The following is a 23,710-nucleotide window of genomic DNA, read 5'->3' as shown; positions in this document are numbered from 1 at the left end:
AGCAAGAAGCAGAAGAAAAACACCTGCAGGACATGCCCTCTGGGCATGGCATGGCCTTCCCAAGCATCTCATTCTCTGCTTTCTCATGGACCTCCCTCTACAGATGGATGAGAGAGCTGCAAGTGCCCCGGGGAGGGAGGAAAGGCCTTGCACCAGCTGAGCTGCACAGACACAGCTCTGCAGGTCCGGCCCTGGTACGAGCATGTGAAACCCATCCTTTACATGCCGGGCCCACCCAGCCAAGCTGCACTGCTCCCTGAAGAGGCTGAAAGCAGAATTGCATTGTGCAGTTAGACACAGCTAACTGTCCTGGAAAAATCCCCCACTTTAAGGCTGCATTATCCCCAAATCAGCTGGAAAAGCAGCAAGAGGAAAATTTGCCCCGCTCCTCCTTGGCCCAGGAGGCTGAGCCTGAACTCCAACGCAGCACCCAATGCTTTATCCACAAACACAAATGAGTCCACAGTGTCAGGGCTGGCTTTAACCAGCTCCAGAAGTTGAACCCACCCAATATCTTGAAAATCAAAAAAATTTTTAAGCTGTTTTCAAGCCCCTCACAGATACCCCCTCCAGCAAGGAGCACATCCCACTCAGCCCCAAGCCACAGATCATTCCTGGCTGCTTCTTGTGCTCCAGAGGAGCAGCTACAGATCCAACCCTGCTGCTTGTCCCCTCTGTGTAACCTCCACCAATGAAACGACCTTTCTGTGCAGCTGCTCTCCAGAGATATTCTGCAATGCTGCAGAGAGCAGGGGGTGCACAACCCTCACAGTGCATTTGTGTGCAACAGCCCTATGGGTCTGAGCCACAGGAGCTGTGAAGCTTGCCTTCCCACGAGCCCTTTGAGGGCAGATCTCACACCCTGGTTTCTGCCATCAACGGAACGTCGGCACAAAGCAAATGCAGATGGAATGGGGAATCCATGGGGACATCCATGCCCTCTCAGAAGCAGTGGGCCACAGGCTTCTCTTGATCTCCGCCCCCCAAAACCATGACTTGCACAGCTAAATATCTTCACAAAATAGAGAATTGCAAACATCATCCAGACTCATTTGTGCTCCAGCCTCTCTGCAAACCATTTCACAGAGGCGTGCCTGGGACCCTGGCTCCTCTTGCTTGCACTCGGATGGAATTTCTTGCTTCCACTCACACAGATCAATACAGAAACATTGCATACAAAAACCAAGTCAAGGGCTGCTGCTAAACATCCATTTTCACTGGAAAACAGCCCCACAGACACTTACCATCTCTACCCGGAAGGGTGCAGGAATCTCACTGTGATTCTCAATGTGGATCCTTTTGGACTTGTCTTTCAAGACTCGGGTAGTGCCAAAGTTTATCTCCCCTGGTTGGACACAGACAACTGGTCCATGGCCAATGCACTGCAAATGGAGTTCCTGTTCCAGGAAGAAGGTAGGAAAGGTCAAAGAAAAAAGAATCTCAACAAGGAGAGTTTGAAAACATTAGCCAGCTTCTAGAGCATTCCTAAACTGGGGATAATGATGGCCCTTTGAAGCTGTCAGTGATGTAGACTGAAACAGAAGGCCTGGAGCAAGTGTGGGGTCTGCAGCGATCCCACCTGAGAGCCACAAGCTGCTACTCGTGCCACCCATCCCTTCTGTCCTTGTCCCCACCAGCCATACAGCACAAGTTCCTGAAAGAATCCCTGTCTGCTCTAGGCCCCACTGCCAAGAGCTGCTGCAGGCACACATCTCCCCTGGCTCTCACCAGCGGGGATCCTTCTCTCCCAAACATGGCCACCTCAGCAGTGGCCTTGCACTCTCCCAGCTGCTGAGCCTCGAGTGTGATTGGGATCTGCACCGAGCCGTGAGCCTCAATAATCCCAGACGGCTCAGAGCTGGAGTACCATGCAGAGGCCTTCTCCTTGTCTTCCTACAAGGGACAGAATCAAAAGCAATTCAGAACTGAGGAAGCATTACACTCCTTAACATCTACCGCAGGTGTGAGCAACTCACACGCACTTGTACAAATTCTCAGAAGAAAGCAAAAAGGCAAACAACAAGATACAAGGTGTAGGTGCTGAGCATCCCCAGGGGGTCCAGAAGTTGCTGCGTCCACAGACAGCCACTTCTGTTCTGACAGCCTCCTTGCATCAGGTTTTCACTGCCCTCTAAGCTCTCCCACTTGCAAACAAGTCAAAGACTAGGACATAAACATCTTCCTCAAGATGTTCAGCTGTTTCCTGAAGTTTGTATTCAGGTTTCTGTTCTCAAAAAACCATGAGGTTTGAATAGAAACCAGCAAGGTCTGATCCAAACCCTTTTATTCCCCTAATAACCCCCCCAGTAACATTGGAGGGGAGGAGCTGGAGGCAAGGCAAACCTGAGAGAGCAGACGGTAGCAGCCACGAACGTCGCTGTCATTCACAAGCGTCACCTTCTCCGTGTAGGGGAACTTGAGGCAGCAGGGGCCGAACCACACGACAGGGTCGAGCACTCGCAGGGCAGGAGCCATGCACCTGGGCAAGGAAATGACCCCGAGGCAATTGACATACTGAGAGCACTGACACCTTTTGTCCTCAAAGAGAATGGAACGGAGCAGAAGGCATTTGACAAATCCAACTTTTCACTGATACACTGATACAAATTCAGTAGTTCTACAGTGACAAATCACCTTGAACTACTTGTCACTCAAACGCCTCTTGGCAAGGAGGGACAAACCCTGAGGCTTTGCACTGCAGAGGCTTCCAAATGCCCAAGCACAGCATGTGCCCTGTTCCCAAGTGTCCTGGCAGTTTTGCCCCTTCTTTGCCCAAGGACACTTGCAAGGACTCCTCTAACAGTCCCCAGGCTCTGGGGAAGCCTTTCCAAAGGGTACCAGTGCCCACCAAGGTTCAAGGAGCACAAGACTCTGGTGTATCAGTGGAAATGACTCCCTTTTCTCCTACAGCACCCTTGTCCTGCCTGAAAACGGAGTCGTCTCTTCCAGCAAGGGGTGATCAACCCCTTCCAGTTCCTACAGCTCCCTCGGTTCTTTGCCCTACGTGTCTCTACCTGACTGTCCCCAGCTGCACTTGCTTGACAGAACTGCAGCCCAGGCACTGACTGGATGGCTCTGTCTGGGAGAAGGAACAGCACCAGGGAACTGCATCTCTCTTGTCATTCTACTGACACCCACAGCAGCATAGCAGGATAGAATTTTGCAACAGCAAGACCAACCTTTGGCCTCAGCTCTGAGAACATTACTCAAAAGACCAGAGGGAAGCAGCAAAACCTGAGCTCACCTGCCACATCAAGGACTATCTTGCTCTTTGCAAGATCTTTTGCCCTCCCCACTCCTGCCTTGGGCCTCTTCCCCACTGCACATGCACTGTTGAAGTGAACCAGACCCCAGCTCTCAGCAGGCTGCTCACTGTGTCCCAAAACAATGCTGCAGGGTGCTCACAAGCCAGCACAAGTTCACCACTTGCAGGAGCAAGGACAGACAACCCTTAGGAAGTGTTATGGGTTATGTTTTGACTAGCTCCTTTCCCTACCCCCCACCATGGAGCTGCCAGCCCCTCCCCCGGGCTGTTTTATCTACCCGGGTGTTTTTCGGCTTTTGGGGCTTTTTGCCGCTGCTTCTGCTGCTCGCTGCTTTGGCTGCTGCTTGCCGCTGCTTCTGCTGCCCCCCTGCCCCCCTCCTCTCAGCTGCTCAGCTGCTTTTCCCCCCCCGGCTGCCCAAACTGCCCCCCCCCCCTCCCCCCCCCCCCCCCATCCCTAAGATTTGCACCGGCTCCAGAGGTCACGGATCTGAACTTCGGAGACCACCTCTGGCAGTCTGCAAAGAAGCTCTGCTGCCCTTCCCGGCGAAGATCTGCCGAGTTCATCTCAATCTGGGTCTGTGCTGGGAAGTGTTTCTTTTGTATTTTGTTAATAAAAAGTTTTTCCACTTTCCCCTGAAGAAAATTCTTTCCGAGCTTAGTGAAGGAAGGAATTGTAAGGGGGGAGGGGACCCTTTGGAGGTCTTTTTTCCTAAAATTTGTCCCAAACTTGGACAAATTATTTTGGTGGCCCGTACGGGGAAACCAGAAAAGTGGAAAAAACTTTATTCTGATAATATTTTGCTTTCAACTGTTGGTATTGGTATGTCTATTGAATCCAGAATGTCTTTTGTTGTGGGAGCCTGCCTGTATGGGTGGTTATTAAGTTTCTTTGAAGTGTTAATACCGTTGTGGTCGTTGGGCTTGTTTACTTATCCAGAGATAGCTCCGGTGCTCTCTTTAATACGAAGTTTTTTTATTAAAGGGGTATTAACCAAAATACTCATCGGGCTAGGCTTGGTGATAATGGCATAAGAGATTTATAAGAATGTTAGAATCGCTTCAGGAATATATAAATCATGGCTTGTGTTATTTCTTAGAGGAGAAGCAGGAAAAGAGGATTTTCTGCCTTTATTTCCTTTCCTCTCCTCTGAATTAGTTACATCTGTATTAGAAAATATTCAGACCTCCCTGAATATTAAGGACATTATCTTTTTGGCAGTTAATTTGCTAAGCCTCTGTTGCACCATTTGCAGTTTATACAAAATTAAGGCCGAGATTTCTAAAGGTGCTGGGAGGACTCCTGATTTGGGAGTCAAGCTGGGCAGGAGGAATCTTGAGTGGAATGGCAAATGGGAGAAAATGGGCCAGATTTTAAAGGAGTTTTCTGACCCCATAATTTGGGAATTCCCATCAGAACAGATTCAAAATCCGATTGAGGTTGCAAGGTACTTAAAGGGGAAGTGTCAGGATGGTTCTAAAGAGAAAAGGATTATTGCAGTGAGCTGGGCCCTGGCACATGCATATCGTACCCTGCTAGGCACGATAGAGCAGGAGACAGAGGAGAGGGAACAGGGAGATAAATTATCCCCTATCCCAGTGACTCAAGTTGCAGCCAACCCCCTAGGCCAAAACCCAGCAGCTAAACTGGAGAAAAAGCCCCAACCAATGGCTGTGGCTACTAGTACGAGAAGTGGGAAATGCACGAAGAAGACTGATAGGCTAGTGGAAGATGATGATGATGATGATGCTGGAGAGGGACCTTCAACACCTCCTGATGTAAAATCAGGAGTTAAAACAACTAATGGAAGAGCAGAGACTAATAATGAATCCCTTTCCCTGAAGGATCTTCGTGGTTTAAGAAAAGATTACACCCGGAGACCTGATGAATCTATTATTAGCTGGCTGGTTTCGTCTCTGGGATGCAGCAGGGGAGGCCACGGTTTTGGATGGCTCTGAGGCGAGACATTTGGGGTCTCTGTCTCATGATGTTATCGACCAAGGTGTGATGAGGGGAGCTAACCCTCAAAGCCTTTGGGCACGGGTCCTGGATAGCGTGGCACAAATATATCTGTGTGCAGATGACTTATATGTGCAGCAGACCCGATGGAAAACCATAGAGCAGGGGGTCCAACGCCTCAGGGAAATGGCAGTAGCAGAAATTATTTTTTCGGATGATGTAACAACTAGAAATCCAGACCTGGTACCATGCACACCGGTGATGTGGAGAAAACTTGTGCAGCTTGGGCCACCTGAGTATGCGTCTGCCCTAGCGATAATGAAGAGAGATGAGGTGTATGAGACAGTACTCGATATGGCAAAGAAAGAAGCTTCGTGCATATGCGGATGCAGTACATGGCCCGACTCATGCTAGAATTGCAGCTGTGGAAACACGCTTGCAAGACTTAGAAGATAAAATAGAGAAAAAACATCGGAAACTCAGGGAGGAGATTAAGGAGGACCTCCTCCAAATTTCAGCCGTACAGATTAGAAACCCTGGTACCCAACGCAGACGTTCCCCCAGTTGGGAGAGGAGGTACACTCCCCGAGCTGAATTGTTTTTTCTTGCGAGATTCTGGAGAGAACATGAGAAGATGGGATGGGAAGCCTACGGCTGCTCTGGCAAAACGAGTGCGGGATTTGAAGGAAAGAAAGATTGAAAGAGGAAGTTCCACCAGAAGGAAAGCCGCTCCTGTCTCTCGCAGCCAAAGTGCTGAACGTGATACTGATAATGACATGTCTGATCCTCTTGAGGGAACTTCTAAGATGTATGCCCCAGAAAAGAAGGAGAAACAGGCTTAGAGGGGCCCTGCCTCTAGCCAGGGTGAGGCGAGGGAAAATCGTGTTTTTTGGACTGTGTGGATTCGATGGCCTGGCACTTCGAAACCACGGAAATATAAAGCTTTAGTGGATACAGGTGCACAGTGTACGATACTTCCATCAAGACACATGGGAGCAGAATCTGTTTCAATTGCTGGTGTGACAGGTGGATCGCAGGACTTCACCCTGGTGGAAGCGGAAGTAAGTTTAACTGGAAAGGATTGGAAGAAACATCTTATTGTGACTGGTCCAGAGGCCCCATGTATTTTGGGCATAGATTACCTTCGGAGTGGGTATTTTAAGGACCCAAAGGACTAAGATGGGCATTTGGAATTGCAACTGTGATGGCAGAGCGTATTCGACAATTGAACACCTTGCCTGGACTATCTGAGAATCCAATTACAGTAGGACTTCTGCAGGGAGAAGAACAACGAGTACCAATTGCCACTTCAATAGTACACCGCCGGCAGTACAGAACAACGCGAGATGCTGTGATTCCTATTCATAAGATGATCTGAGAGCTGGAGAGCCAAGGGGTGGTCAGTAAAACCCACTCACCCTTTAACAGCCCCATTTGGCCTGTGCGTAAATCTGATGGGGAATGGAGACTGACTGTGGACTATCGGGCATTGAATGAAGTGACTCCACCACTGAGCGCTGCCGTGCCGGACATGCTGGAACTCCAGTATGAGCTGGAGTCCAGGGCAGCAAGGTGGTATGCCACCATTGACATTGCAAATGCATTTTTCTCCATTCCTTTGGCATCAGAGTGCAGGCCTCAGTTTGCTTTCACCTGGAGGGGCGTGCAGTACACCTGGAACCGACTGCCCCATGGGTGGAAGCACAGTCCTACCATCTGTCATGGACTGATCCAGACTGCACTGGAAAAGGGTGAAGCTCCGGAACATCTACAATATATTGATGATATCATCGTATGGGGAAACACAGCAGCTGAAGTGTTTGAGAAAGGAGAAAAAATTATTCAAATTCTCCTGGAAGCCAGCTTTGCCATCAAGAAGAGTAAAGTTAAAGGACCTACTCGGGAGATTCAGTTCCTGGGAGTGAAGTGGCAAGATGGACGGCGTCAGATTCCTACTGATGTTATTAACAAGATTACAGCTATGTCCCCACCTACTAACAAGAAGGAGACACAAGCTTTTCTAGGTGCCATCGGTTTTTGGAGAATGCACATTCCTGAGTACAGCCAGATTGTGAGCCCTCTTTACCTTATTACCCGCAAGAAGAACGATTTCCACTGGGGCCCTGAACAGCAGCAAGCCTTTGCTCAGATTAAACAGGAGATTGCCCATGCAGTAGCCCTTGGCCCAGTTAGGAGGGGACCAGATGTGAAGAACATGCTTTACTCAGCAGCTGGGAGCCATGGATTGTCTTGGAGCCTGTGGCAGAAGGTGCCTGGTGAGACCCGAGGCCGACCCCTGGGATTCTGGAGCGAAGCTACAGAGGGTCCGAAGCCAACTACACTCCCACAGAGAAGGAAATCTTGGCTGCCTATGAGGAGTTCAAGCTGCCTCAGAGGTGATTGGCACAGAAGCACAGCTTCTCCTGGCACCTCGACTGCCAGTGCTGGGGTGGATGTTTAAAGGAAAGGTTCCCTCTACCCACCACGCCACCGACACCACATGGAGCAAGTGGATTGCCCTCATCACCCAGCGCGCCCATATTGGCAACCTGAATCGCCCTGGGATTTTGGAGATAATCACGAACTGGCCAGAAGGTGAAGATTTTGGTCTCGCTGAGGAAGAGGAGCAGACGCAAGTGACCCGGGCTGAAGAAGCTCCACCGTACAACCAGCTGCCAGCAGATGAAACACGTTACGCCCTTTTCACCGACGGTTCCTGCCGCATTGTGGGGATGAACCGGAAGTGGAAAGCTGCCGTATGGAGCCCCACACGACAGGTTGCACAAGCTACCGAAGGAGAAGGTGGATCGAGTCAACTTGCTGAACCCAAAGCTGTTCAGCTGGCCTTGGACATTGCTGAGAGAGAGAAATGGCCAAAGCTCTGCCTTTACACTGATTCGTGGATGGTAGCCAATGCTCTATGGGGTTGGCTGGAAAGGTGGAAAAAGGCTGACTGGCAACGTAGAGGAAAACCAATCTGGGCTGGATGAGTGGAAAGACATTGCCACTCGGGTAGAGAAGCTCCCCGTGAAAGTCCATCATGTGGACATATTCCCAAGAGTCGGGCTAATGAAGAACACAGGCACAACAAGCAGGTAGATCAGGCTGCACAGATAGAGGTCTCAAAGATAGACTTAGATTGGGAACATAAGAGAAAAGTGTTCCTGGCTCGATGGGCCCATGATGCCTCAGGCCATCAGGGTAGGGATGCCACCTATAAGTGGGCACAAGACCGAGGGGTGGATCTAACCATGGACAGCATTACCCAAGTCATTCATGACTGTGACACTTGCGCTGCCATCAAGCAGGCCAAGCGGGTAAACCCCTCTGGTATGGTGGACGGTGGTCCAAATACAAGTATGGGGAGGCCTGGCAGATTGATTACATCACACTGCCTCAGACCAGGAAAACGTTATGTGCTGACCATGGTAGAAGCCACCACCGGATGGTTGGAGACCTACCCTGTGTCCCATGCCACTGCTCGCAACACCATCCTGGGCCTGGAAAAGCAGGTCCTTTGGAGGTATGGTACGCCTGAGAGAATTGAGTCAGACAATGGGACTCCTTTCAAAAATAAGCTTGTCAACACCTGGGCTAGGGAACATGGTATTGAGTGGGTGTACCATATCCCTTACCATGCACCAGCTGCAGGTAAAGTGGAGAGGTACAATGGATTGTTGAAAACCACATTAAAGGCATTGGGTGGGGGATCTCTAAAAAACTGGGAGCAGCACCTGGCAAAAGCCACTTGGTTAGTCAACACTCGAGGTTCCACCAACCGAGCAGGTCCCGCCCAGTCTGAAGGCCTTAATGTGATAGATGGAGATAAAGTCCCAGTGGCCCATGTCAGAGGGTTGCTAGGGAAGACAGTATGGATTCATCCTGCCTCGAGTACAGGCAAACCCATTCGTGGGATTGCCTTTGCTCAAGGACCAGGATGTACTTGGTGGATTATGCAGAAGGATGGAACAACCTGCTGTGTACCTCAGGGAGATCTGATTATAGGATAAAGTTGTATACAAATATTATTGTTGAGTGCCACTACCATTGTATGCCAGATTTTATGAATAGAAGGAAATGTGTAAGTGACAAAGGCCTGAGCAAGTGAGAAGGAGGAGATGTGTAAGTGTTGAAGGTTTTGAGCAAGTCAGAGAAAGTTTGTGCCTAATAAGTGTGTATCCCAATCGTGTGTCATGATCACGATATGGGATAAGGGGTGGAATGTTATGGGTTATGTTTTGACTAGCTCCCTCCCTCCCCCACCATGGAGCTGCCGGCCCCTCCCCCGGGCTGTTTTATCTAGCCGGGTGTTTTTCGGCTTTTGGGGCTTTTTGCCGCTGCTTCCGCTGCTCGCTGCTTTGGCTGCTGCTTGCCGCTGCTTCTGCTGCCCCCCTGCCCCCCCTCCCCTCAGCTGCTCAGCTGCTTTTCCCCTCCCAGCTGCCTAAACTGCCCCTCTCCCTTTCCCCCCCCCCATCCCTAAGATTTGCACCGGCTCCAGAGGACACAGATCTGAACTTCGGAGACCACCTCTGGCAGTCTGCCAAAGAAGCTCTGCTGCCCTTCCCGGCGAAGATCTGCCGAGTTCATCTCAATCTGGGTCTGTGCTGGGAAGTGTTTCTTTTGTATTTTGTTAATAAAAGTTTTTCCTTTCCCCTGAAGAAAATTCTTTCCGAGCTTAGTGAAGGAAGGAATTGTAAGGGGGGAGGGGATCCTTTGGAGGTCTTTTTTCCTAAAATTTGTCCCAAACTTGGACAGGAAGTTTGTTACATCTCAAGCACCAAGCCCCAGGCCAACAATGAATGTTATTCTGGCTCCCTTAGAAAAAGGCCTAGGGTCATGCCTGGCTGGGAGCAGGGGGGCTCTCAACCATGGGCTGCTTTCCTAGCACTCTGCTCGTGTCTAGATGGGCAGATGCAGCTCATTAAGCAGCACTCTCCTTGGGAGCTGCGCCAGGCAGAGTGCTGGCGCTGGATACACGAGGAAAGACAAGAGGCGCGAGGAAAGCTTGGTACCTGGCTGTGAGGGGCAGTGTCAACCACTTGAGGCCAACACCAATCACGTCCACCCCAGCTCCAGCTTGTACTCTCTGGCCGTGTTGGAGCACAGCGTGATCTGGTAGAAGAGAAAAGAAGTGCAGCAAGGATTTGCTTGCTCCCAAAATCTCATCACCCATGTGGTGCTGTCTCGCAAACCTTCTTCCATGCTACAGAAAGGGAGGATTTTGCCTTAGTTCCTCTGCCTGGTCCATAAGTAGAGGCACAGTCTTTGGGAGTAACAAAAACCTTCTAGCCATATCAGATTTGTTCAAGGGACTAAGTCAGTTTTCACCTGGCTGCAACAACATCAATGCAGAAGTCATCTGCTGCCTTGAACACAACGAGGTCCAGCACTTACAGCAGGAAGCTGAGGGCAAAGTGTGGCCCAGCACATGCTGGGCAGCTCACGACTGCAGAGTCTTTCCTGTCGCCACTGAAGATCCCTGCACTGAGTACACTCATCTGCTGCCCAGGAAATGAGAAAGGAGACCAGGAAGAAAAGAAAACTACTTATACAATGATATCTCTCTCTTGAACAGCCACCTTCTGTCCTCATCCTTCCTCTGCCCACCTGTCATCAAAGAAATTGCTCACAAAAACACATGAATGGCTGCAGTACTTGACCACCTGATGCATGATTTCAGCTTGTGATTTTGGAATCCTTGAGGAATATCCCGAGTAACCCAGCTAACAGGGGCCTCAGGCCAGTGCAGATCTCACTGACACGACGCCCAAAGCTGGCAGCAGAGCTAAAGCCCTCCCACACTGCAGTGAAGCTTCAGCCCCAGCAGCTGGACTCTTCCCTTACCTTGATCAGCTGGGATTTCAGGGCACGGACAGTCGTTATGCAGGGACTTACAGCAAATTCCCTTGGCCCCACAGAACCTCGAGCTCCCTCCCTCCAGAAATGGTTACTGAGCGTGTTCTTCTGAGTGAAGCTGTCAACACTCAACTCTCCCAAACCATCCCCAGCAACACGGAGCTCCACAAGCATGTGTGCCAGGGAGGCGTTGAACAGGCGACACTCCAAGGTGTGAGGAAAACCTAAGGAAAGGACACAAATATCCCGTTAGGCATCACATCTCCATGAATCCTGGTGTCAATATCCTGGCAGGATAAAACCCTGCTTGCATTTTGCCTCTTTGTTAGCCGAACTACAGCTCTTTGCAGAGGATATATGGTTTGGCTGGCCAGCTCTGTGTGGAGGGGACATCTCCCACAGCCTTCATGCCCTTCAACAGTGATCACTGCCAGCTCCAGCAGTGACTCCAGCGGGGAGGCAAGCGAGGCACAAAAAAGGACAAAGGGCACAAAACAGGCACCAGAGAGGCACAAAAAGGATGTCACAATCTCAAATGCCATTGAGGTGACAAGATGTAGACAACAGGCAGCAGCACAGTTACAAGAAGCTATAATAAAACAGCTGCCCTCAGCTGAAGAAGCCTTAGGAGCAAAATCAGATGAAGCAGGATGCATCTGCTGTTGCAGAACCATATTCCTGCCTGCTGCCTTTTTTTTATTGTGCCACTTATTCAACAGGAAATGAGAAGTGGCCAAACAGCGATGCTGACTTTCTATTCCTTTGGTCCTCTTTGACCTCATGATGGCAAAAGGGTACCTGAGGCACCAGCAGCCTTGGAATGACCAGGCTGAAGAGGCTGTGCTGGAGGCACGAGCGCTCCTCTGTTCAAGTGCTCCATTCCAGCAGCACACAAAGCGCTCCCGCTCTGGCGCCAGCCCAGGGCACACTCACCAAAGGAGACGTCACCGAAGTGCAGGGCGGGCACGTCGAAACGCAAAGTGGGTCCCACGACACAGCCCCTGCAGGACAAAGCAAGGAGGAGTGGCTTTGTTCAAGGGACTCGCAAAGGCTTCGGGTGTCCTTCGGGAGGGCGTGGATAAAAGCTGCTCTCAGAGCCACCCTGGGTTTCAAATCAAGCCAACAGCCTGTGCCCAGCACAGCAGCCACGTGGACAGGAGGCAGCTGACAGACTGCTGGGGACAAGCCCTCAAAGCTGCTGTGCTCCTGAGAAGAGACTTGGACTTCTCCTGCCATCACTTTTCTTCTTTTTTTCCACCATTACCCTTTGCTGAGTGAGGATGTTAACCTTTGCAATGGCACCAGCCACATCCTTGGGGACAGTTCCTGCTGCACAGTTCCCTGTCTCCCACATCAGCCCTTTCCTGGCTGGGGAAAGGAGGCACCAGAGCACTCTCTGCACAGGAGCTGGCAGCACAGCTTGTCCCCCACAGCGTGGCCATGCGAGGTGAGGGGAGGCTGCTGCTGCCCATCTGAGATGGATTATTAAGGGAAGTTTTTAAAAGCACTGCTGCTGGTGCCAAATCACCCAGGCTGGCCCATCTCCAAAGCCCTGGGGACCTTGCTGGGTGTTCAGGTGGGACATCCCAGAGCAGCTACTGCCCAAAGCTGATCCATCCCACTGCCTGCCACAGCCTAAGCAGGAGACATCCCTGCAGGGAGTAGTCACTCCAGCTCCTGGGTACCCACACAGGGCAGCAGGCACCCCCACACTAAAGGGATGCCAGAACCAGAGGCAGCTACAGATGTGCCCAGCAAGCTCCCAAAGCTCTCCTCACCTGATAGTCAAGGTGACAGGCTTAGGGGATCCAGTCACATGGAAGTAGAATTGCTCCTGGAACTCGCCCATGGTGGTTGGACAGAAGGAGATGCGGATGACCTGGAGCCTCTTGGGTGCCAGGATGCCCTCCTGAGGCAGGAAGGTGAAGCAGGAGCCCATGGTTGTGGCTGGAGGGTCAAGCCTAAAGGGAGCCTCAATAGGCCCCTTGTTGAGCAGGATCACCTGCAGCAGCAGAAAAGCCAAATGCAAATACGTGAGGAATCTTCCTTTCCCACAGAAATCTGAGGTACTTTGGAATTAAACGATTCCCACCTGTAAAAGGCAGAAGATGCCCTGTGCTGCTGCATGACACAAGCAAAAATTACAACTTTGAAATACAATTTTGTATGGCTTTGAGGTTTTCATGCAAAGCAGTGATAAACTTCACATAACCACATAACCACTCTGGGGCTCCCCCACTGGCACAGAGAGGCCACTTTGACCAGCAGCACAGAGCAGCTGCTCCTGGTGCATTCACCAAGTGCATTCACAGCCTTAAGGCCCTAAGAGCAACCCTGGGCATTGCAGCATTCCCAGTGAAATCAGCATAGAGCTGCTGCTGCTGCTGCTGCTGCTGCTGCTGCTGCTGCTGCTGCTGCTGCTGCTGCAAGTGTGCCCAACCCCACCATGGGCAGGGCATGTTCAGCTTCCATTGCAGTCAACCTGTTTATTGCATGTGGGAGCAACCAGAAACCAAGAGGTAAAAAAGTTCCTTTGCTTCCTTCCCAGAAACATTTTGCTCTTTCTAGAGAGATACACCATGGCTGAAGTGTGGTGAGGGACTGGTCAGCAAGGGAAAGCACTGCCACACACTTTGACCAGTGCTGGGCCAGGAGGGTGCATGGCTTTCCTCTGACTCCCAGGAACAGGCAGGAGGGCCTTGACTGAAAACTCTTTGCAATGGACTTGAACTCAAATGCAGGCAGCGTGTTCCAGGTGCTTTTGGACAGTCTAAGCACAAAGGTGATTTCTGTCTGTGACTGGAACAAGAGCCTCTGAACGTGCAGCTTTTAGACCCGCTGCTGCTTTCACGTGTCAAGCCGATTTGCAGCAGGCCTCCCAGCTGGTCCCCAAGGAAGGCTGCCCAGAAGAAGGGATTGGGCTTTCATGAACAGCAGACCTTCCTGAGCCCATCAGCAAGATCCAGATTCCACGAAACCCCCCTATGTGGCTGGTATCTCGGCTGCCCAAGTTGCCCAGAATTGCAGAGCTCCACTAGGCTCACTGCCACCCCAGGAGCCAGCAGGATCCAGCCCAGCCCTGCTGCTCACCTCGTATTTGGGTTTTGCTCTGACACAAACGTTCTTGATGTTCAGTTCCTCATATTTGAAGCGGAGCCAGGGCCCGAGGCCTTCCCCTATGAGGTGCAGGGGCAGCCTGTTCTCACGGCCTGGGGAGAGATTGCTGTTTCAGCCCAGTAATTCCTTCTGCTACCCTGCATTCTCCAGGCTGCCTTAGTGCTAGTCCCTGACTCTGAGCTGCATGAGACCAGCTCCTGGTGTTCCAGGAGAAGATACGGACCCTTCTCTTCCCTCAGGAGATATACCCATAGAGACCATCCTTTCTTCTACCCCTCTGTTGATAGTGGAACTTTAGAGAATGCCAGAAATTGTGTTCTTCCTCTTTCTGGGTGCACCTCAGAGAGTGTTTTTCCCAAGGGAGGAGGAGCACGCTAAATACAGGAGGCATTCAGAGGAGCTGAGAGGGAAAAAGTCAAACGAGAGGGCATGCCCCGGCAGCTGCAGGGACATGGGATGTGCCAGCACTGCCCTGCTGAGCAGGACCCTTCCCAGCAATCCCACAGGAGCCCGGGGAGCTGGGGGAGCGTTTGCACCTCGCCTTGGCTGCGGAGAGAGAGGCAGGGCAAGGAGCCGTACCTGTGACCTCGCAGTAAACTGTTTGCTCATAGAGCTGGGCTGCCTGGGGCTTGAACAACACGCTGATTTCAGCCCAACACTTGGGCCTGATCTCGCCCTCCTACAGCAGCAGGAGACAACAAAAACATTTCCCTTCAAAATTCCCATTTCTTGTTTTCAACCACAGTCCTGCAAGCCTTTCTTTAGAGCATCAGGAACAAACAAGGAGTGAGTAACACTCATCAATGACCCTGATAACAGAGTCTGGAAGCTTTAGTCAGCCTCCTGCTGCCTGCCAGGAGCCTACAGGGCAGAAACGCTCTTTGCAACCAGCACTCTGAGCTCAGCAGAATGCAGATGACTTCTCTCTTGGCACACAAAGCCAGCTGAGGCAGGGATGGGTCAAATGACTTTCTTCAGGGATGAGGAGGAGGAGGAGGAGGAGGAGGAGGAGGAGGAAGAGGAAGAGAAGCAGGAAGGGAGGTTCTCTGCCATCACTTACCTTAGGCCAAAGGGAGAAAATGTCATCAGAGAGCAGCATGGGATCTTCTCCCACCTTTGCCCTCTCACTCTGGAGGCTGCGGGTGACAAGAGCAAAGCGTTCTTGGCCAGTGGCGTCCACTCCGCACTCCGTCACAAAATCAGACAACTTGTCCTTTTCCTGCCTACACAGCCTGAGATACTGCCTGCAGCCACAGGAGACACAAACCCAGCAGCTTGTTTCGTAAGCCACGTATCTGCAGAGAGAAGTGCAAGTGCAGGAGCAGCTCCTTGCCATGGGCTCCCAAATGGACCTGAGGACGGCTTGTTGTTCACTCCACACTCTGCACTCCACTCTCCACACTTGCAAGCTCAGGAGAGCTTTCCAAAGCCAGCAGCCCTCAAGAGGACCTCCTGGCTCAAATCCTCTGCCATAGCTGAGGGGGAACCCACCAGTCACCTCAAGAGGCTTTTCCAGATGTGGAACTGCTTGGGGGAGGCAGGTAGAGATGGGATGGTTTACTTACCCTAGGCCATTCAAAAGCACCAATATCACCTGAGGCCATAGGTTAGTTTGACCCCTTGGGCAAGGTATGTCACCACAATGGATCTTGCAAACCCACCTCAGCTTCAGGTGATTCTCCTGTTCCTGAGTGCCGACAGCCTTCCACTGGAAGCACGTTGTGACATCACTCTGGTTGTGGATGAGCACGGTTGCGAGCTTTGACTGGGTGATGTATGTCTTCCCAAACGCCAGGGTGTTCCTGTCCAGCCTGATGTCCACATCCACAGCTCTTCCATGAAGGCTTGTGTGGGTATCTTCACCTGCAACAAAGCAAAGGGGAGTCTTTGCTCAGCTCACTGGCTGATGGAAGCACAAGGGTCAGAGCAAACCACAAGTCTCAGGAGAAAGTGTCGCAGCTTTTAGCTGAATGAGCAGTTCCATGGGTCAGTGCGTCTGTCACAGCCTGAGAACTGCATGTGCACAGCATGAGGATGCCCTGGACAACCTGTGCCAGCATTTCACTCTCTAGAACAGTGCCCTACCAAAAGCTGCCTCATTTCCAGAGCTTTCAAACCTTCGTTATTCCCAACCAATTCCTGGGATTCGCCTGGGCTTAGATTCAGTACCAAGTTCACCGTTCCTGTTGAGCTTCCCAGGTGAGTGCTTCCCAGGCCAGATGCAAACAACAAATATCAGACATGCTCTCTAGAAATGGCATTTCCATGGAGCTCGACTATGGTGTCAAGATGACAAACGACTACAACATGAACACCATGAAAACTATCATCATCTCCATCTTTAAACCCATGGTCATATTGGCCTTTCTGCTTCAGAAAGGACTCTGCTCAGAGGGATGCAGGGAGTGCCCTGTGCAGTGCCCAGCACTCACCTGTGTCGTAGTGCATGACAAGGGACGCGGAATAGTCACCAGTCCACATTGGCAGAAATCCCACTGTCACCTGCACGCTGTCACCGATGCCCAGAGTTCCCGTGGCCGGAACGACAGAGAAAGGGCTGCAACACAGAGATATCAGGACTCTTGGGGGACATCTGGGCATGTTATCCCTTTTGCAGTCCAGTTCACTTCTGCTCGCTTGTGCAAGCAAGGAGCAAAACCCCCACCGTCAGCAGGAGACAGAACAGACAGGATCAGAAACAGCGACTGGCTCCAGTGCGAGGAGACCCAGCCTTCCTTTGCAAGATCCCGTGGGATAAAATGACCTCGTCTCCCCCATACTCTGCCTCCAGCTCTCTGCAATGAGGCTCAAGGGTCATTTGCATCTTGCTTACTCTCTGCAGACATCAGCTCCCCTTATTGACAGAGCTGGGCAAAAGTTATAGACATGAGGATAGCAAGGACCTAGTACTCCTGACATGATTTACAAACAGAGCTGACAAGTGAGCAAAGCTGGCAACTTTGTGAGCAAGACTCTCAGTACACCATTCACCTGCACTTTTGGTAAACACTGTGTGCAAGGAGGACGCAATCTACTTCAAGTCCCATGGTACAGTTACCTGATATAACCAAATGTTCTTTTGCACACTTGTGCCTTCGCTGCCATGATGACATGATTTGATTTTGGGAGAATCGATCTCATTAAAAGCTGCCTCTCACCCAAGGAAGACAGAAAAGTTACTGCTAATTCAATTACCTCATCTGTCCACTAACCCCTATTGCAGGAAAAACCCCAAATATCCTCTCATTTTAACATGCCTTACTTTTTAGTGATGGTGTAAGAGCTGAAGTCAAACAGCTTTAACTACTTTAATAAATCCATTCTGTTAGGTTCAAGCAGCCATTACTCCATCTCTATGCTGAAAAATTCTGTACAGAGTCAGAAGATCACAAGCTCCATCTTTCCCTCTGTCAATGCACCCAGGCTCTATTTGATCTACTGCAATATTTGATGCAGTAATTGATACTGCAATTGATGAAGTTCAGAAACTCTTTAAATCCCTATCAAGCAGGAACCAACATGCTCTGGAGCACTTAGAAGAACAGCTGGCAAGCACATTACAAAAGGATACCAGACTTTATTGGGTATCAGTTTTAATGGTGACAAAACAAGGTCTGGAAATCCCAGAGAAAAGCTGTGCATGGATTTACAAGTGCCTGACTACACATTTGCACAATCAAAAGCAGCAGTGTGTTTGAAAAGCATCTGAGGAGCCTGCTTAAATAACTTGGGCAGGCTTTGGTGGAAGCTCCTCTCAGACCCTCAAGTTTCAGAGCAGAAAAGTCCATTTGTCTTTGGCCTCTGTTTTGCCAGGGAAAAAATCAAAACCACTCAGCTGTGCCAGGTTAGACAGCAGGTCTGTGCTGCATTCCTGACCTCAGCTCCTACACCAAGATCTCTGGCATCAAGTAACCCTCAACTCGCCACCAGCCAACTGAACTGGTTTCCTTGCAGATACCATGTCAAAAATGCATTATCTTCTCCAGCTCAGCCAACAGGAGAAACAGTTTGATTATCTTCTGAGACTGCCAGGAACAGCACAGGCTGTCCACAACACAGCTCACGCCGAGCATCTCCTGAGAGGACCACGGGAAAGCCACGTGCCCGTGGCCTCCCAGAGAAGGGCTCTGTTTGGCTGACAGTGGTGAGTAACCATTTCAGAAGCTGCTTGTGCCCAGGAGGGTGCAAGCCAGCTACCAACATGTTCCAGCTGCCTCCAGGAAATCTGGACAGAGAAAGCTCAAAGGCTGCATCCTGCATAAACCATGAGAAGCAACAGCAAAGCCCACATGTCCTGCCCATTTCCAGCCAGGGCTGCGGGGCAGCAGCTCCCATGCTCTGCTTCTTTTGTTGCTCTTTAGCAGCTCTGTTGTCACCCAAAGGAGTTTTGCACAAGGACAGATGAGCTGCCTCACCTCTGGGTGCTCAGCTGGAAATGAGCTTCCCGGTTGCCAACATTGCGCAGCAGCGCAGTTTTCTGGGTGATGTACTTGACCGGGCACTGTGAGAAATCCAGCTGGTCAGGGAAGTTCAGGATGGCTCGGGCACCAATGGCCCGAATTGGCACAATGAGCTCTTCCCTTTCAGTGACACAGATGAGCCGGTGGAAGTAATCCTGCAGGAAAAAAAACTGTCTCAGCACAGGGCATTTATCCCCATCATCAGCATGGGCAGAGTATCTCCCAGCTCTAGATCCAGTGCAGTTCCACTGAAACCAGCAGAGGTCCTCAAAACCCAGGCCAGATGCTCTGGATGCAGCCTTGCAGGCTCACTTTGCAGAGAAGACTCCAGTCTCTGGGGAGCTGCAGACTCACCCGGTTGTGCCCAGGGGTGAAGAGGACGCTCACAGTCTTGGAGAGGCCCGGGGGCAGCTTGCGGTACACGTCATTGGGGTCCAGCAGCTGGAAATAAGGGGAGCTCTCCAAGGTGACCTTCACCAGATGAGAAACCTGCGGGAAAGACATGCAATGATGGTTCTGCCACTTGTGGAGGCAGGTGGACATGGCCCGGTGCCATCCTTCAGCACCCTCTGCACTCTCCTCTTCCAGCACAGTGTTACATCTCCACGCGCCAGCACTTACCTTGTCCGTGTTTCTCAGAACCACTGGCACTTCACAGACCTCACCAGGGCTGTACTTCTGAAACACCACCTCTGCTGGGCAAGGCTGAAGTAGGCTCTGCTTTGGCTCAGCTGCTGAGACCTGCAAGGAGAGGCAAGGGAGAGCAAGGAGAGAGAGCTTCAGCTGCTGGCAGGAAGATTCTGCTCTGATCCTCAGTGAAGTACAGACTGTGGGTGAGTGCATCTGCCCAGGTCACACTGGGCAAACAGTGGCTCTTCCACCTCTGCCCTGGCCTGGTCAAACACTCCTGGACCACACTGAGCAGGCTCAAGCCAAGCTGCTCTTTTGGCACCCCCCTCAAATATCACATCCAACAGCAAGGGCACGGAAAGGCTACCTTGTCATGGCAGGCTAGAGGCTGGACAATCGGAGGCAGCTTCTTAGCTCTGGCCAGCCTCTGCTTGGTGGTGAGAGACATCTCCTCCTGGAAGGCAGAGGGTGTCAGCTGAAAGGCAAAACACCAGCAAGAGCCTCAGAAATGCCCTTGCTCATAGAGCCTTTTCTTGATCACTTGCAACTGATCAATAATTGCTGATCTCATTGGCTAGGACAGTTCTGGAAGGCCTGGAAGTTACCTGCTGAAATACTTAGCATCAGTCAATGAATAATCCAGAGTGCAATGCACATACTCCAAGCACATGGCTCTGTCCCATTACCTTCTCCTGGATTTGATGGGACATGTTTGGGCATTTCTGCTCTTTGGGCATTTGTTTCCTCTTTAGTGTCCTTGCATTGAGGCAGTGACCTTTTCAGGAAGTGGGGAGCAGCTCTCAGAACTCCCTTAACTCCATCCCTGTACAACACTCAAAACTCACAGCGAGGATAGAGCATTGCTGGATGCGTCCAAGAGATCCAGGAAAGCAAAGTTGGACCAAGAGTGAGGTGCACAGAAATGTGTCCAAGTTGTAGCTTTCTCTGTTAATTAGCATTTGTGTTCTCCTTCTTGGCTCACAGACCACTCCACAGGAGAAACCAAAGGGTTCTCCTTGACAGAGCCTCAGCAGTGGGGCATCTTCAGTCAAGTGAGCTCCAGACAGGCAGGGACCTTTGTGGCCCTGGCTCCACTGCTGCCTGCAGGGCTGCATCTGTGCCCCACACAGGAGATGAGAGAGAGCAGCTGCTTTGGAACCTCTTCTAGCTGGGACCAGCTGTGTCTCCCAGGGCTTTGGGCAGAGTTTGAGCTTCTCCCCCTCCCTCAAATGCCCAAGGGCAGAGTGGTCAGAGCAGCACAGGTGAGTGTCTGGCCTGACAGAAGGAATTACTGTGGGAAAGGGAAAGGGAAAGGGAAAGGGAAAGGGAAAAGGAAAGGGAAAGGGAAAGAAGCACATGCTCAGGGCTTCAGCTTTACATTGACTGAACTTGGCCCGGTGGCACAGCCAGGCAAGGTGCTGCACTGTCCCTGCAGCAACACACGGTGTCCCTGCTGCACCAGGACAGCCCCCACCCACAGGAGCACTGTGGAGACCCAGAAAGTTTTTGCCTTTGCCTCTGAACCATGGACTGTGCACGCGCCTGGCTGAAATAAACATTTCTGTGAAACACCTGCAAAGGCCCTTCCTGCTTCTTTACCTGCTATCACCCCAAGCAACACCCAGATTGCAACAGAGCACGGCACAAAGGGGTGGGGAGGGGGTCTGCAGCTTTGCAGTGCTGCTGGACAACAGGCAGGGCAGGGAGAGGAGGGACACGAGGGGAGTTTCCAGCCTCAGCACTGCTCAGTGAGAGGTACTCACAGTCAGAGGTTTCTCTCTCTCTCTCAACAGCATTCGAGTACGAGGTTCTGCCCCTCTGCCCTGGAATCCAGAAGCCATTCTGGACAATGTCTTGGCTTGCCTGCAAGGAGCAGCAATGGAACTCTGAAAATCCAGACTCCCATTCACGGCACACCCAAAGGATACACTGCTGTTCCCAGGCTGTGGCATCCTTCAGAGTGAAGGACATGAGGCCACCTCACCCTGATTCATCATGAGACCATATTTAAGTGGCTGAGTTTACATTGATAGAAGTAAAACCCCAGAACAAATAGACCCTGAAGCATAACAGCCTTTTGCTTTGGATGCAGTCCCATGAGCCACTAAGACTTGTCAGAGCCTTGTGGCACTTCTCATCTCCCACCTTTTCCATCACTTTGGGAATCCCATTTTCCCCAATTATTAACCAAATCTATATTAATATTCACACTGTCCTTTGTTATGCCTTACAGTTTTTGGTGGGAATGGAAGGAGAGTGAGTGCCACATGGCTGCTTACCTGGCTAAAATATCTTGACTCCTTCAGATGCTCCTCAGACTTGTGAGGAGGCTGAACAGGTAATTCCCTTGAACAGGTAATCCCCACTTTGAGAATTCTCTGCTCACTGCTCAGTCTAACTGCTGGAAATCAGCTTTCAAGTCAGCAAAGGCTGCTTGAAGACTGCACACAACCTGCAAGATCAGAGTCCAGGCAAGGATTGCCAATGTGACTGACTGTGCTGACATCAAGGCAACAGCATGATGACCTTGTTGGTGCTTCCACTGACATCAGCAGCACTGAGAGACAAGGGATGGAACCCAGGATGGGGTCTGTGCATGCACAGAGCCCGGGCACTGAGTGGGCAGAGCTGGAGAAGAGAGAGCTCAGAGCTTGGCACTGGCCAAAGCACTCGGGGGTCTCTGTTCCTGAGCTCCTGCTCTGCTGCAGGATGTGCGAGTCAGTGCTGCTGCTGAACACCACAACCTGCCCAGTGGGCACCTGCTTATTTCTTCTATTGAAGAGAAACAGCCAGTGGTGTCCCTGTGGGGAAGTAAGATGGAAGATGAGCCCTTGCTAGATGGGCCAGAGAAGTCAGTGCTTGGGTTTCTCTCCAGAGAAAGACAAATCCTCTCCACACCCCTTTGGCAGCTCCAGCTGCTTGGCTGCAGTGTATTTAATCTTAGTTTTACATGAAATGTGGTCATAGGTAATCTGGAGAAGTGAAGACTGCTGTGGGGTTGAGGAGGGGCCAGGGCATGGGCTACTGTGGCACACAGTCCTGGTCACACATCCCACCTCAAGCTGCTGCCACTGGAATCCCTCAGCCTCTGCTGAGCCCCAGAGGGTGACCGAGTCCACTGGTCAGGAGCTTCCAGGGGCTTGGTTTAACCTTTCCCATAAACGGCTTTCCTTTGAAATACTTCTGTTGGAAATTGGAGAAAGATCTGTAGGAAGCCTGCCTGCATCCTGCTAAGGGGTCCCCTCGTGCTATGGAAACACTTCAGCAGCACAGAGGGTGCTGCTGGTTAACTCCAGGCTAGAAGCAGCAGTTTCTAGGCTGGATGGGCAGCCGAGGAGGCAGGAACAGCCACACGATGGCATTGTCTGCTGCAGAGAGAGGCTGAGCTTCCTGCAGCTCAGGAAACCGTGCAGAGCTTCCCCGGGGCCAAGCGCGGCGTGAGCTCCTGCACTCTGCTCAGGATAAGCTGGTGCTGCCCCGAGACAGAGCTAATCCTCTGCCAGTGGCTTTCTCCTGGTGGAGGAATCTCTCTGCTCCCAGCTCCTGGCTCTGAGGTGCTGGAGCAGAACAATCAGAGCCTGGCAGGAGCATCCTCTTGTGCTGCAGAGCTGGATCGGGGTGTCGTGTTCCACTGAGGGACACTGCCAGCAGCTCTTTGAGAATTAGATGGTCAGGAATGAAATCAAGGCAACAGAGACAAACATTTATTGGTAATGGAAAAACAAAATTAAAATAGGAGTGACTCTACTAAAGAGAGCCAGAAAAGATGGAGCAAGAGGAAGAAAAATGGGAAAAGAATTGGCAGGGGGAAAGAGAGAGGCCTGGCTTGGAGGCAAGCAGGGTTGGACACAGGTGGCTCAGGGACACAGGGACACAGGACACATGTGAGGGTGAGCAAGATGCAGCCAGGTCCTCAGCAGGCTGGAGTCAAAGAAGGAACACAAGACACAAAAGGCCTGCAGACTCAAAAAGCCAGGCTCAAAGCCTCCCCAAAAGCAAAAAGCACGGTCTCCAAAGCCACTCACTCAATAAGCAAGGTTTGAAAACACCCCAGCTTATGGTGCAGACCCTTTGTAAGCCCCCTGGCCCCTCCCAAAGCCTGCCTGCTGACAGGAGACCATTGCCCAGTGCAGTGTCCCACTGCAGCCCATGGGCAGAGACCATCTGCTGTCTGATTGCAGAGTGTCTCTGGGCTACAGGCTCTTGGGGCTTCCCTTCCCCTGCTCACAGCTGTCCCATGGCAGACATGAACTGGCTGCCAGGCAAAGTCTCCTGAGAAACAAGGCTTTGCTCCATCTTCTCCTCGCTGCCTCCTGCACGTGGCAAGCCCTGTGCAGCCCCTTCCCCACGTGTCTCTGACAGCCAGGGCAGAGACAAATCCAAAGCCAATGGGCTCCTCACAGGGGGTAATGTGCTGTCACTGCT

General features: G+C 51.4%; 1 protein-coding gene across 1 annotated transcript in view; it reads right to left on the bottom strand.

Moving 5' to 3' along the window:
- Positions 1–21,735, bottom strand: part of LOC306807058 (hydrocephalus-inducing protein homolog) — a 28,200-nt gene extending 6,465 nt beyond the window's left edge. Inside the window, exons 1-18 of the mRNA XM_079316311.1 lie at positions 21,622–21,735; positions 21,049–21,138; positions 19,653–19,760; positions 19,277–19,396; positions 19,010–19,144; positions 18,611–18,810; positions 16,628–16,752; positions 15,857–16,058; positions 15,256–15,439; positions 14,775–14,874; positions 14,169–14,287; positions 12,857–13,080; positions 12,012–12,079; positions 11,174–11,302; positions 10,235–10,334; positions 2,344–2,479; positions 1,729–1,893; positions 1,245–1,397 (exon numbers count right to left, since the gene is read on the bottom strand). Coding sequence (XP_079172437.1) covers positions 1,245–1,397; positions 1,729–1,893; positions 2,344–2,479; positions 10,235–10,334; positions 11,174–11,302; positions 12,012–12,079; positions 12,857–13,080; positions 14,169–14,287; positions 14,775–14,874; positions 15,256–15,439; positions 15,857–16,058; positions 16,628–16,752; positions 18,611–18,810; positions 19,010–19,144; positions 19,277–19,396; positions 19,653–19,760; positions 21,049–21,081 — 2,301 coding nt within the window. The 5' untranslated portion in view covers positions 21,082–21,138; positions 21,622–21,735. The remainder of the gene's footprint in view (positions 1–1,244; positions 1,398–1,728; positions 1,894–2,343; positions 2,480–10,234; positions 10,335–11,173; positions 11,303–12,011; positions 12,080–12,856; positions 13,081–14,168; positions 14,288–14,774; positions 14,875–15,255; positions 15,440–15,856; positions 16,059–16,627; positions 16,753–18,610; positions 18,811–19,009; positions 19,145–19,276; positions 19,397–19,652; positions 19,761–21,048; positions 21,139–21,621) is intronic.
- Positions 21,736–23,710: the final 1,975 nt, after the last annotated feature.

Source organism: Erithacus rubecula (genome assembly GCF_903797595.1).
Source record: "Erithacus rubecula genome assembly, chromosome: 12".
Classification (NCBI taxonomy): domain Eukaryota; kingdom Metazoa; phylum Chordata; class Aves; order Passeriformes; family Muscicapidae; genus Erithacus; species Erithacus rubecula.
The sequence above is the reverse complement of the archived record's forward strand: the minus strand, read 5'-3'. Positions and strand labels throughout refer to the sequence as shown.